We start from the raw sequence: 13,108 nt of genomic DNA on the forward strand, positions 1-13,108 counted from the left end.
GGATCACTTTGAGAAACTCTGATCTAAGAAAAATTCTTCAATCATTCCAACTTCAAAATGCAAAATATAATGCAGTCTCTTCCAGGCCGGGTTCTATGGCTCACGCCTATAATCCCTGCACTCTGGGAGACCGAGGTGAGAGGATTCCCTGAGTCCACAGGTTCAAGACTAGCCTGGGCAACTTGGTGAGACCTCATCTCTATAATAAATAAAAAAATTAGACAGGCATGGTGGCATGTGCCTGTGGTTCCAGCTACCTAGAAGGCTGAGGCAAAAGGATCGCCTGAGCCCAGCAGCTCAAGGCTGTGGTAGCTGTGAGCATGCCACTGCACTCTAGCCTGGGTGACAGAGTGAGCAATTCGAATGAATTATTTTTAAATAAAATGACTTATTTTATTTCAGAGTAAATTAAGTCTAAAAGTCACTAAGGAAACAAAAAAGTATAATGACAACATATATATAGGAAAGAGTGGAATGGGGGGAAAAGGAGAACCCTCCAAAGCAGTTTCATTTTAGCTGTAATTTTTTTTTCATTTTTAAGAAATAAAAGTAATGAAACTAATTACTATGCTAAAAAAATTAATAAAAATATGAACAATTTCATGACCCTAAAAAAGCACTATTTGATTCAAATAAGTAAATAATTTTTTTAAAAACCCTATATAGGCCAGGTACAGTGTTCACACCTGTTATCTCAGCACTTTGGGAGGCCAAGGGAGGACTGCTTGAGCCCAGGAGTTCGAGACCAAAAGTAGTTGGGCATGGAGGCAAGCACCTGTAGTCCCAGCTACTAGGAGGCCAAGGCAGAAGGATTGCCTGAGCCCAGAAGGTTGAGGCTGCAGTGAGCTGTGATCATGCCACTGCACTCCAGCCTGGACAACAGAGTGAGGCTCTGACTCAATAACGATAATGATAATAAAATTCTATGGATATGTATAACTTCATGTGATTTTTTGATTACATTACTTGAATGCATGACAAAGATTCAATTATGGTATGTGTTTTTACTTTAACAAAACAAAGAAGACTTTTAAAATCTACCTTTTTATTTTTGAAGTCTAATTCTTTAGTTCTTACCTGAGGAATATTAATTCCTTTCCTTATCTGCTCCTGTTCCCATCGGCTGAGCTCTTCATCTTGTTCTCCAGTTACTAAAGCATCATCATCACTCCCCTCAATACCTGTAACCATGACAACGAAGCAACATTATTACTCCCCTCAACACCTGCAGCCATGAGCATACCTCCAAAATGCAGAGGGAAGAGATGCTATCCCAATGTTTCAAAAAAATGGAGCAAAACTATTAACTCAATCTTACTAAGTATCTATTATGATCGCCTTTCTTATTTGATACTCCTAACTTTCCCTGATAAAGACAATATTAATGGAATAGTCAAAATCTTAGATTGGCTTCTTAATCTGTGTAAGTCTGATATAAACTTACAAAGGGGAGAACAAAGTCTAATGCCTCCTAAGAATACTGAATGATGTAAATTTATGCTTAGCACAATACTGGCCATACAAAAAGTAACATTGTAATAAACGTTGGTTATCATAATCTCTTTCAAAAATTCCAATTAGACCCCTGAATTCTGCCAAGTGCAGTGGCTAATGCCTGTAATCCCAGCACTTTGGGAGATGGAGGCAAGAGCACTGTCTCAGTCCAGGGGTTCAACACCAGCCTAAGCAACTTAATAAGACCTCGTCTCTACAATAAATCAAAAAATTAGCTGGGCGTGGTGGCGCACGCCTGTGGTTCCAGCTACTTGGAAGGCTGAGACGGAAGGATCACCTGAGCCCAGCAGGTCAAGGCTCCAGTAGCCATGAACGTGCCACTGCACTCCAGCCTGGGCAAACAGAGTGAGACTCCAACTCTTAAAAAAAAAAAAAAAAAAAAAAGATACCTGAACTCAAGCAAGAACAGTTCTTCGACATAAAATGTTTAAGTATAAATACTTTTTATTCAACTATAATATCAAATCACATTTAACAGTAATGCAATGGACTGACTTAATTAAGTCAAGTTACCTATTTCCTCGGCAATTTTTTGTCTTTGTGACTTCTCTTTAACAGAAAAAACTATACGGCGTTTTTCATCATCATCTTCATCATCACTGGCATCATTCTCATCTTCTCTAACAAGGCGGCCTTTACCAGGCTCATTATCGTGAGGAGTGAAATCTCCCAATTCCCGGGCCATCTGACGTTTTTTCCTGGCAGCATGTATAAAAGCTGCATCTGGAATTTCACCTGGAAACAAATGGTAAGAATTATAAAATTTTGGCAGTATTAGAATATGAAATTTTGGCCTGGCACAGTGGCTCACATCTATAATCCCAGCACTTTGGGAGGCTGAGGTGAGGAAAATGCCTGAAACCACAGGTTCAAGACCAGCCCGGGCAACTTGATGAGACTTCATCTCTACGATAAAAAAAAAAATTAGCCAGGCATGGCGGCGCATGCCTGTAGTTCCAGCTACTGGGAAGGCTGAGACAGAAGGATCACCTGAGCCCAGCAGGTTGAGACTGTGATGGCCATGAATGTACCCCTGTACTCCAGCCTGGGCGACAAGAGAGAGACTCCAACTCAAAAAAAAAAAAAAAAAAAAAGAAATATGAAATTTCTATTTTCTTGAAAATATGAAGGGTAAAATATTCCAAGGTAGCCATATCACAGTGATGGTTCAGCTGCTGGTATCATCTTCCCAAATTGTGTCAGCAAATCAAATGATTTATTTATAAATAAAATGACTTATTTTATTTCAGAGTAAATGAAGTCTAAAAGTCACTAAGGAAACTAAAAAGTATAATGACAACATACATATAGGAAAGAGTGGGATGGGGGAAAAAAGCAGTTTTATTTTAGCTATAATTTTTTTTTCATTTTTAAGAAATCAAAGTAATGAAACTACTACACTAAAAAAAATTAATAAAAGTATGTACAATTTCATGATCCTAAAAAAGCACTATTTGATTGAAAGCACATTTCTCTTACACATAGCTGCTAACCACAATCATATTGAATATATAATTTTGCACCTGATTATTCTTTGTTAATCATAATAAGCTTTTCTCCACGCTGTTGTCCTACATAAACACAATATTTAATGGCTTAATAACACTCCTTGAACAAAGCATAATCTACTATTCAATCAAATTATTTGGTCTTTTACCTACAGCAAAAATTAATGCCTCACTACTTGCCTAATTATTATTTTAATAACTACATAATATCCTATCAAGTAAATGTACTGTAATTTACTATGCCTTTCCCCTCCTGAAAGACTTTTTTTTCCTAAATGTCACTCATTGCAAATAATGTTGCAACAAAAACATTATTTCCTTAGGATAAATTTCTAAATACAAATTATAGAGTCAAGGGTAGAACATTTTGAAATCTATTGATTCATACTGTCAAATAGCTTCCCATAAGAACTATACCAATTAGACTGCCACTAGTGACATACGTATAAAATTTATCACAACTTTTCCAACCCAGGATAGCATTTAAGTTTTGTAAACATTAACGGGAATTAAATGGTACCTCTCAGAGTTTAAATTTGGCTATTAAGAACCTGTTTATTTAAAAGTTAATCAGGGCCAGGTTCAGTGGCTCAGCCTGTAATCCCAGCACTTTGGGAGACCAAGGCAAGTGGATTGCCTGAGCCTGCAGGTTTGAGACCAGCCCAGGCAACTTGGCGACACTCGTCTCTACAATAAGTCAGCTGGGCGTGGTAGCATGCGCCTATAGTTCTAGCTACTTGGAAGGCTGAGGTGGATGGATTGCCAGAGCCCAGCAATCTGGTGTGGCCGTGACACTCCAGCCTGGGCGATGGAGTGAGACTCCAACTCACAAAAAAAAAAAAAAGCTAATTAGCCACTGGACAGATGTGCAAATGATTTTTCTAGAGAAAAGTAAGAAGGAAGCAAGTATGGACATAAAACTAACAGCAATTAGTTTTGCTTTTAGAAGTTGTTCTGAAAAAGCTACATATTCTTTATTTTTCCATTTACTTCAAGATCCATTTACTTTAAAAATAAAACTGCCTATTTATGAATAAACTTGGGAAAGTTAGGAAAACTTCTATTTCTCCCATTTTCTATATTCAAATGGTACACCCTGGCTTCAAGCACAGATGTCATAATAAGAAACACCACTTAGCTAACTCCTTAATAATAAGCTTTAAAGACAGTCCATTCTTGAGGGCTTAGTTCAGTTCTAAGAAATATTTTTTAGTACACACCTGGACGGAGAACATTCAAAGAAGATAAAGCATTTGAAAAAGCTCCACCAGCCTTTGGTTTTTCTTCCTCCTTTTCACTTTCCATGTCCATTTCATCTTCACCATGTTCACTGATGATAACTCCATCTTCTTGATTTGTATCCTTAATATGTCCTGTTTTGTCCAAAGGATGTTCATCTAAATTTTTGAAGAGTAATTAAAATAGACTTTAAATAAAATTCATAAATTAAGGAGGCACTTTTTACTCAATTATGGGCCCAATCCAGTAAACCTTGAATTATTCTAATAGTTTATAGAAAATTCAGAACTCTGAATCATGAATATGAACTGGCATAATAGACATGATTAGGTAAAAAGTATACAAAGGAAGCAAGGATGCATTTGAGGCACTACTCAATCCCACCTGTAGTTAATTTTATCAAAATTTCAGTAATTTATCAGCATTAATGGTTTCTTCCTATAAACTCCAACAAGTAACTGCTAGTATTTCTTTTAAGCATTACTACATTTTACATATCATTACTTCATTAAAACTTAAGCCTATTCAAGGCAACATTCTGTTAAGTACAAAATACAGCCAGGCGCAGTGGCTCACACCTGTAATCCTAGCACTTTGGGAGGCTGAGGTGAGAGGAATGCTGTAGACCAGAATTGGAGACCAGCCTGAGGAACTTGTCAAGACTGTCTCTCTACAATAAATTAATGAAAGAGAACAAAGTGCTATGACTCAATGTTTGAGAGTGGACTTCTGACTGAAGCAGAGATAACCTAATACTCTTTCTGGGAATCTGGAATCAGGACAGAGACAAGTTAGAGACTAAGGTCACATTAAGAACAATCATATGTAAACTAGGAAGGGAGCTGATCAGTGGTCACTTTCTGCCATTTGGACCGAGAAGACAGCACTCTAATTCTTAGTTCTAGTCCATTCCTGAGGCCTGTTGCAAAACTGCTTTCCTGACATTGGTGTCCAGAAGGCACCACTACATCTTTATGATAAACTGCTCTTAGTTTACATTACTTATAATTATATATAGTCCTATTACAGCCTCCATCCCAGGCAAAATCAAGAAAAATCAGTATTTTCAACTTAAAGTGCTGAACCCGGTAATGCTCACAACAGGCACAATGAATATAATGAAAGAGTAAAACAAAAGTTTATTCCAAATATGAAAGATACTCTTCTGTTGTTTCCCTAGCATGTTCTCTTTCTAAACACTGCTTCAAAACTTCTCCCTTCTTCTCAAACCATATTGTACTGTATTTCCTTATATAACAGTTTCAGGCTGGACTCGGTGGCTCAGCCTGTAATCCCAGCACTTTGGGAGGCCGAGGCAAGTGGACTGCCTGGGCCCACAGGTTTGAGACCCACCTGGGCAACTTGGTGAGCCCTTGTCTCTACAATAAATCAAAAAAATTAGCTGGGCGTGATAGCACACGCCTGTAGTTCCGGCTACTTGGAAGGCTGAGGCAGAAGGATCTCCAGAGCCCAGCAGGTCGAGGCTGCAGTCGCCGGAAGTGTGCCACAGTACTCCAGCAGTCTGGGCGACAAGAGTGAGACTCCAACTCAAAAAAAACCAAAAAACTGTTCCAGAGATAATATCCCTTCCTTCTTTTTAATCCTTTGCACTTGCAGTCATCTCATGGATCACCTACCAGCAACTCAACCATACTTTTTCGCAAAATAGTGAAAAACAAATCACGTCATATTAAGTAGTATAGCATTTGGACCAATGATATTATTGTAATGATATTTGGCTTAAAATGGAATTCTGGACATTAAGAAACTTATTTATGACTAAATAATCAAAATTTTATATCTTATAATTTTCTAATATGTGGTAACATGTTAAACAGTCACCAACATGCATTGCAGGTACAATGATAGATGTTATGCAATAGTAACTTGTTTGATATTTTTTCCACCTGCTGTTTTTTCTATTCGAGCAGACAATGCAGTCTCATTTTCTTCCTCCCATATTAATAATATATAATTTATTGTCTAGTCTGTGTACCACTGTGAAAGCACTTCACACATTTTTTTTAACGTATATCTCAGTATATATTCCATCTCTTTATTTGCTTTCTCATGTAATTAGAATAGAAAACTTCAAGGAAACACACAGTTTTGAAAAATTTGCACTGGCATAAGTTTGTCCTGTATAATCAACAGCAATCTCTGAATGTCCTCTGAGAGGGGATATCTGAGCAGTTTGCTAGATTTACAATGTTCCCTCAGAGGGGACATCCGACTGTAAAGGATCAACTTTACCAAGAAGACTTAGGTTATTCTGTTGTAGGCTCTTTAATTATTTTCACTTACCATTTTACTTGGTAGCCACACACTCCACCTTCTTTTTTCTTTTTTTTTTGAGTCACAGTCTCACTCCGTCGCCCAGGCTGGAATGCAATGGCATGGCCATGGCCACGGCCACTGCAGCCTCGACCTGCTGGGCTCAGGTGATCTTCCTGCTTCAGCCTTCCAAGTTGCTGGAACTACAGGTGTGCACCACCATGCCCAGCTAACTTTTTTAAAAAATTTATTGTAGAGAGAGGTCTTGCCAAGTTTCCCTGGCTGGTCTCAAACCCCTGGGCTCAGGCAATCCTCTCTTCTCCGTCACTCAAAGTGCTGGGATTACAGGCATAAGCCACCATGCCTGGCCACAAAGTCCCTCCTTAAGTACATTCTGAAGCTAGGAGATTTTAAAATTCACTCTATCAGATGTATGGCTATATGAAGTAAAAAAAAAAAACCAACAACATACCTATTTCTTTCTGTTCTAAACCCACACTAAATCAACAGTTTTTAATAGACTGAAAACAAAAATGGAAAAGATCTATTATATCAGATATACTCAAATAATGAACGATTTCTGCAAATTTTAAAAGTTTCAATGTTTCATTAAATTCACAAATATTTGCTTATGATTCAGCAAATACAAGGTGAAAGCATGGTGACAGATGAATGATTGTTAGTGGTCACATGCTGTCCTTCCAGATATCTCTATAGAGTGCTAAATAACCTTTTTCAAGGTTCCACTTGTGTCTTCAATTTCATTTACTACTACTTCAGGAAACCTGCTCTCAGTTACTATCCCCTTGACCTTAAAATTGGTCAGACTCTCCCTCTCCTCTTCCTCTTCTGTCTACAAACAGATATAGACTTCTCTTCATCAAAAGAACTTTCCCTTGATCCCACTGTCCCTCTAGCTATTGTCCTTTATTTCTCTGCCAAATTTCCCAAAGCAGCAGTGTGGACCTGCTGTGTTCCACTTCCTCATTAACCTTCTAGCCTTATTCACACAATGGCTGCAGCCAGTAGCTAATTCTTATGTATAACAGTATCCTAGAACAATTGAGCAAAAAACTGTCCTTCCAAACAGCCCTGAGGGCACAGAGCCTGGTTGGTGGACCACTCCCTCCAGGTAGAGACCCTCCACCAGAAAAAAGCCTGGTAAGCCTGCCAAGAGCCCTTGCTTAGTCCTCATTTTTCCTGAACTTTCTTGTACTATTTCACACAACTAAACATCAAACCTTTCTCATTTTTCTTTTCTGGTTCTTTTATCTCTTTGGTAGATCTTCTCCTCTATTTGTAGGCTTATTATGGAGTAAAATAGTATTTGGCCCTCAGTAATTTTTTTTCATACTACTCTTTCATTAATTCCAGTTACTTTTAATTATCACCTCAACAAGCACCATACTTAAATCTACATCTCTAACTGTTCACTGGCTACTTCCACTCAAATTTAAGTCAAAGAGTGAACTCAATATTTTAGGAATATCACAAAAAAAGTTTTAAATCAATACTACTTTTGTTAGTTCCTCTCAGCCTATCTACGGAGGGCCGAAACTACAAAGCGTTCTGGATTGTCAATTGATTAATGACAGATCCTCATTTCAGTAATAATTCTGATAATCTGTAAGAAAAACAGAGGTTCTGCCTTTGGGGAGGACACTGTTTGGGTTATCTAGTGAGTGGAGTATCAGAATTATGTGAGGGTAGAAGGTAGGAAGAGGTCACACAAAGTGGCTTCATAAATCTTACACTTACTTCAACTTCTAGACCCAACAGTAAATAGCAACTATGCCAACAGGTCTTTCTCAGATCTCACTTTTCCTGATCTTTCTTTCACTATTTCATTGCACATAGTTAGTTCTCAAGAGTTTTGGGAAAAATGAGGCAGTCTCTCTAGATGCCAGTTCCCCTAAAAATACTTATCCACCCACATGCCTTCCCTATTCCTGTATACAATACATAATTATTCTCAGTCATTCTGTGCTATGGTCTGAATGTCCCCTCCAAAACTCATGTGGAAATTTAATTGCTATTGTAACCTTATTAACAGTTGGGGCCTTTCAAAGCAGTTAGGTCATAAGGAGATTAATGCAGTTATCACGGGAGTGGGCTCCTGATAAAAGGATAACTCTAGCAGGAAATGCTGTCTCAGAAGCTCGCTTGTCTCTCCACCGTGTTATCATGCAGCATGAAAGTCCTCACCAGGTACCTGCACCCTTGGAATTTCCAGTCTCTAGAACCCTGAACCAAGTAAATTTCTATTTTTTATAAATTATTCAGTCTGCAGTATATTCAAATTTTGCAGCAGAAAACAAACTAAGATGCTCTGGCACAAAGTTTCAAATTTGGCTATTTCTTTTAAATCCCACTGCAAAAAATGTTTATCAAGACTATTAATTCTTCCCTTGGAATGTTTCTCAGGTAATCTTTTCTTCCCATTTGATTTCCCACACCAATAGCAAACATTTTTTAATCCATCCATAATTTCCTACTGAGTAAGAAAAAGCCTCTTGCTCAACTGAGAACTTTTAAACTCCACTATTAATGGCTCAAAGCTGGCCCTTGAGTTTAAACTGTTTTAGGTCTCCAATCTCCTCTCATGCTGCATGTTAATACCAGGTTACAATTTCAAAAAGCATTTATCATGTCACCATCTTGGCAAGCCACTACAGCAACTCTAAACCCTCTACTGGATACTGAATATCCTTCACAATCTGTCAACAACATGTCTTTCACACTAAACCTCTAACTACTTCCTTCATAAATCATCTGCTTTGACCTGTCAAGTGTACTTAACTGTTTTCCAAAACAGCTTTAGTCATTTTAATCCCTAAACATACCCCACACCTTTCCTCTTCTATTTTTTTTGGGGGGGGGCATTTAATTATCAAAAATCCAGCTGCAAGTCTCACTTTTTCTTTTTCTTTTTTTTTGAGTTGGAGTCCCACTCTGTCACCCAGACTAGAGTGCAGTAGCACACTCCCGGACACCGCAGCCTTGACCTGTTGGGCTCAGGTGATCCTTCCGCCTCAGCCTTCCCAGTAGCTGGAACTACAGGTGCGCACTACCACATCCGGCTAATTTTTTGATTTATTGTAGAGATGAGGTCTCGCCAAGTTGCTCAGGGGGGTCTTGAACCCACGGGCTCAGGCAATCTACTCACCTCAGCCTCCCAAAGTGCTGGGATTACAGGCTGAGCCACTGAGCCCGGCTAAGTCTCACTTTTTCTATAAAGCAATCAATCCTATCTCTTAGGAAAAAAAAAGTTTAACTATTCTTCGACTCATTCACTAGACATTTTGCCAAACACAGAGTCCTATTACACATTTATGAGATGTTGTCCAGATGTTTGGACTGTAAATGTGAGATATAATGTCATATTTTTTCATATTAAGCCTGTGATAACTTGCAAAATAATAAATTATATTTTCAATTCCATAAAAATAAAAAAAATTTCTCTGAAGCATTTGCACATAAGTATCTCAGAACATAGAATATTATTTTGGATCCACTTTCCTAAAGACAAAATAACTGCTTAAAATATTTTATTTTTATTTATATTTGAGCCTCACTTTGTCACCCAGGCCAGAATGCAGTGGTGGCATGATGATCATGGCTCTCTGCATCCTTGACCTCCTGGACTCAGGTAATCCTACCACCTCAGCCTCCCAAGTAGTTGGAACTACAGGCATGCATCATTGTGTCCAGCTAATTTTTAAAATATTTTTGTAGAGACAAGGTCTCACTAAGTTGCCCAGGTTGGTCCTGAACTCCTGGGCTCAAGCAATCCTCCTGTCTTGGCTTCCCAAAGTACTGAGATTACAGGCACATGCCATTGCACCCAGCCAAAAATTTAATTTTTAATTAAAAAAAAAATATTTGTGACATCCTGAAGAAAAAAATTTTAAACTTAGATTCGGAGAGACACAGAAATATCTGTACAATATACATTTAAAGAGTCTTCATTCATGTATCAGATAAGGCTGCTGAATGGAGTTATTATCAATATTAAACCTAGGGCATTCCGAAGAGTTCTCTAAGAATTAAACCCACTCTGGAAATACCACCAAAGAACTGAAAACCTGTCTCTACAAAACACAAGTACAGGAATTTGCACTTCAAACAAGAATAAATCTGTGGCTTAGGTTGAAATGAGAAAAATCCTTCTTCTGTTCACTAGCAATCTATACACTAGTAGGAAAATTGGAAGAGAATCTAGTTTTTGTAGCAGTGGTAACAATTCTTTTTTAAAAATGCATTTATTTACACCATGTAATAAACACATATATGTACCCCCTGAATCTAAAATTAAAAATAAATAAATGCATGGAGTTGTGTTAGAACAAGAGAATTGTAATGCTACTCAGTGAGGGCCCTTGACAACAGGGTCAACTGAATGAATTCTGAATATATATAGTAAATCACTGTGAGAAAGAGTTTTCATTTTGTCATTTCAAAAGAATCCTATTACTTTGGTACTTACTGTCAGCTGATGAGTTGAGTTCTATCTTAATCTTTGATTTTTCAAGATCTTCTTTATATTCCTTCTTGAGCAATTTTACTATCTTTTTGCTATAACTTGATTTCTTCACTTTGAAAACTTCTTCAGTTTCTTTAAAAAAACAAATTAAATGAACGCTGCAGCAATTATTTCCAAAAAATATCTTCCCTTCTTTCACATGATCTTATGAGCTAGTCAGACAAATTCTTCCAAACATACACTCATATACCAAAATCATTACATAATTTGAAGCTATCTCAAGTCTGACATAGATTCAAAAATTGAGGTCAACTTCATAAATTAGTCTGGAGTAATGGGGATTTTGAGAGCTTTTTTTTTTTTAATAGAAATAACACATTCAATTCCACAAAATTTTCTTATTTCTTCCTTAAATCATCTATTTTCGGTGAAAAAAAATTATTCAAGCTGTTTCTTAAAAAAGCAAATTATCAAGTTATTAAGGAATCTGAAACAAAATATCCAAGATTAGAAGGTGCTGTCAAGTCAAAGTAACTACATCCATCACAAGTTGACATCATTATTTCAAGACTAAGCTAAGAGCAAATCACTTTTCAAAAGCAAGTTTTGACAATATATTCATTCTCTTTGATTGGAAATTTTAAAAGTGAAGTGCCAAACGCTTTACAAAATAACCCATGTATTGCAAAAACAAAAAACTGCCTGTATTCTTCTCAAACCAAATTAAAAAAATAAGCCAGGCTCGGTGGCTCAGCCTGTAATCCCGCGCCTTTGGGAGGCTGAGGTGAGTGGATTGCCTGAGCCCGCGGGTTCGAGACCCGCCTGGGAACTTGGCGAGACCTCATCTCTACATAAATCAAAAATTAGCCGGGCGTGGTAGCGCACGCCTGTAGCTCCAGCTACTCGGAAGGTTGAGGCGGTGGCCACTGCACTCCAGTCTGGGCGACAGAGTGAGACTCCAACTCAAAAAAAATAAATAAATAAAAATAAAAAAATAACAGAAAAGCCAAAGATAAACTGCCTGCCTTATTGGAAACATGAAAAGCACCTCGAATCAAAATGCAAGTAAGATTTCCAAAACTTCCAACTTCTGTTTTCATAACAAGGAATTAATAGGTTTATACACACTCATCTGGTCGGGAAGTAAAAACAATTAAGGCTCATATAAGATCAGAAATCTTAAGTCCACTGCAGACTGTGGCCTCTCACAAGGAACTGGAGAAACTATCTTATTTTTGCTATTACATCGTCCCTCTTCATTGTTCCTAAAAGTTAATGCGAAGAAGGCCAGACATCTACTGCCCCATTTTAAAGGAGAAACAGAGGCTCAGTGATTGCAAGCGACTAGTCCAAGGTCACTCTGAGCCAGAGCTGCAACACCAGACTTCTGTTTCCAGACCTGGCACTCCTTCTTTTTACAAACCCAGTCTTTCTGGTCAAAGATGCCTGGACCGAGCATCCAAGAGGCGTGGGCACAGTGACCTGCAGAGGGCTCAGAGAGGTGCCAAGAACACTTGGTCAGGGGACCCAAATCGAGTCCTCCCTGAAACACAACCGGCAGGAAAGAGGCAGGTCGGGGACCACCTCTAAAAAACTCCACTCTAAAAAACTCAGAGTGACTGAATTTCCACTCTAAAAGACTCAGAGTGACTGATCCGAGCTCCGACTTCTCGGAGGAGGAACAAGGCGACGGGGCAGGAGACGACTGTTAAGAAAAGGCTGGTGGCCGCGCGGGAACGCGTTCCCTGCCTGAGCAAAAGCCGGAGGCGAGGAGCCATTCGCAGCCGTCGGGTGGCTGGGGGTCCGTGCCGGGGATCGGGGGCTGGGCGTCCAGGGAACGCAGGGCCCGGGGAGGAGGCCTGGGGGAGAGATGCAGAGGTCCAGGGATGCCTGAAGCGCGGCGGTTACCTTCCTCCTCGTCCTGGAAGCTGAGCAGACTGGCCCGGGGCACCTCTTTGTTCTCGCGAGGCCTCTTGCGCGGCTTCAGCCCGTTGCCAGGCTCCGCGCTGCCGGGAAAGCCGCCCCCGGCCTCAGCCCCGAGGCCCGGGGTCAGCGCGGAAGGCGGCGGCAGTCCCGGGCCCGGCAGCGA

General features: G+C 39.1%; 1 protein-coding gene across 1 annotated transcript in view; it reads right to left on the reverse strand.

Annotated features, from left to right (window-relative positions):
* PAXBP1 (PAX3 and PAX7 binding protein 1) overlaps window positions 1-13,108 on the reverse strand; it is a 42,280-nt gene that overhangs the window by 28,937 nt on the left and 235 nt on the right. The window contains 5 exon segments of the mRNA XM_021717767.1: window positions 1,078-1,181; window positions 2,029-2,250; window positions 4,244-4,420; window positions 11,023-11,151; window positions 12,928-13,108. The exon segment at window positions 12,928-13,108 is cut by the window's right edge and continues 20 nt beyond it. Coding sequence (XP_021573442.1) covers window positions 1,078-1,181; window positions 2,029-2,250; window positions 4,244-4,420; window positions 11,023-11,151; window positions 12,928-13,108 — 813 coding nt within the window.

This window comes from Carlito syrichta, unplaced genomic scaffold (assembly GCF_000164805.1).
Source record: "Carlito syrichta isolate Samal-C Ts95f unplaced genomic scaffold, Tarsius_syrichta-2.0.1 Scaffold310961, whole genome shotgun sequence".
NCBI lineage: Eukaryota > Metazoa > Chordata > Mammalia > Primates > Tarsiidae > Carlito > Carlito syrichta.